General features: G+C 34.0%; 1 protein-coding gene across 1 annotated transcript; it reads left to right on the top strand.

Annotated features, from left to right (window-relative positions):
- Window positions 1–106: 106 nt before the first annotated feature.
- LOC105316236 (vascular cell adhesion protein 1-like) lies at window positions 107–642 on the top strand (the record flags this gene model as incomplete). The annotated part of the gene is made up of 1 exon (XM_011411058.1): window positions 107–642. A coding segment is annotated over one exon (536 nt), but the record flags the coding sequence as incomplete, so codon positions are not given.
- Window positions 643–1357: the final 715 nt, after the last annotated feature.

The raw sequence follows: 1357 nt of genomic DNA, 5'->3' as shown, positions 1-1357 counted from the left end.
TACCTCTCTCTCCATTCATAGTATCATCCAATAGCAGTGTCACTATTGATCCTGATTTCATCATAACTGGAAATGGTTCTGACGTTACATTCAATTGTCTATCCAGAGGAGGACCCAATAATACATTCATATGGCTGAGACCATCAGCTCTTGATTCTCTAATATCCAGCAATCCTTCAGTTAGCTCACTTCTTAATTCTGAGTCTCCGATTGCAGTAGATGACATTGTCAATCAGCTATCAAGCATTACATTATCCAATGGGCCTACTTTTACTTTATACTCTATCAATGCTACTGAAGATGGTGGTAATTATGTTTGCTATGTGGTAAATGCTGCTGGAGTGGAGAGCAACACTACAACACTTTATGTTATACCAGTCATCACAGAGGACCCAAGGGAAGCCTTTACTAATGTCAGTGACACTGTTACATTAACTTGTCGTGCTGATTCTTTCCCAGCCCCTAACTATCAATGGGAAGTGATGAATAGAACCAGTGGGTACTTTGAGCCGTTAGATGATGAAACTAGTTACATATTAACACTGGAGTCTATCAGTTATGAGGAGTATGGTATGTACAGGTGTGTAGCTACTGCTAAAGGTATAGAAGAGAATGCTACATCAACTCCAGCACTTGTTACTGGTAAGTGAATTGTTTTTAAAGTTAAAATTATAGAGCCAATCACCTTGATGTACTTATGCTGTATAAATAGTTTGAGCTGATTTCATTTGAAATTTTTAAAGTTATGGCTATTTTAAAATCTCTGTACTAAAAATGGCTCCAAAATCCCCTCAAATTTTTATTAGATATTCTAACACATATTGATGTACTTATGCTGTGTAGAAAGTTTGAGCTGATTCCAACTTAAATTTTTAAAGTTATGACCATTTTTAAAAATCGGCCAAAATCTGAAAAAATCACTGTACTATAGCCCATGATTTTTTCCAAAAATGGCTAAAAAATCACCCCCCATTTTTATTACATTTTCTGATACATATTGATGTACTAATGCTGTGTAGAAAGTTTGAGCTGATTCCGGCTTAAATTTGCAAAGTTATGACCATTTTTAAAAATCGGCCAAAATCTGAAAAAATTATTGTACTATAGCCCATGATTTTTTCCAAAAAATGGCTAAAAAATCACCCCCAATTTTTATTACATTTTCTGATACATATTGATGTACTTATGCTGTGTAGAAAGTTTGAGCCGATTCCGACTTCAATTTTTCAAGTTATGACTATTTTTTAAGTAGCCATATGTATATCATATATAGCCATATATATATGCCATGGGTATATTTTAGTTATAGCTGTTTGAAGTAGCATAATATTCAAAGGTTTTTGAGTCATAATCATTA

This window comes from Amphimedon queenslandica, unplaced genomic scaffold (genome assembly GCF_000090795.2).
Source record: "Amphimedon queenslandica unplaced genomic scaffold, v1.1 AMPQUscaffold_2976_Cont25025, whole genome shotgun sequence".
Taxonomy (NCBI): Eukaryota; Metazoa; Porifera; class Demospongiae; order Haplosclerida; family Niphatidae; genus Amphimedon; species Amphimedon queenslandica.
Note: the sequence above shows the minus strand (reverse complement) of the source record. Positions and strands in the feature narration are given on the sequence as shown.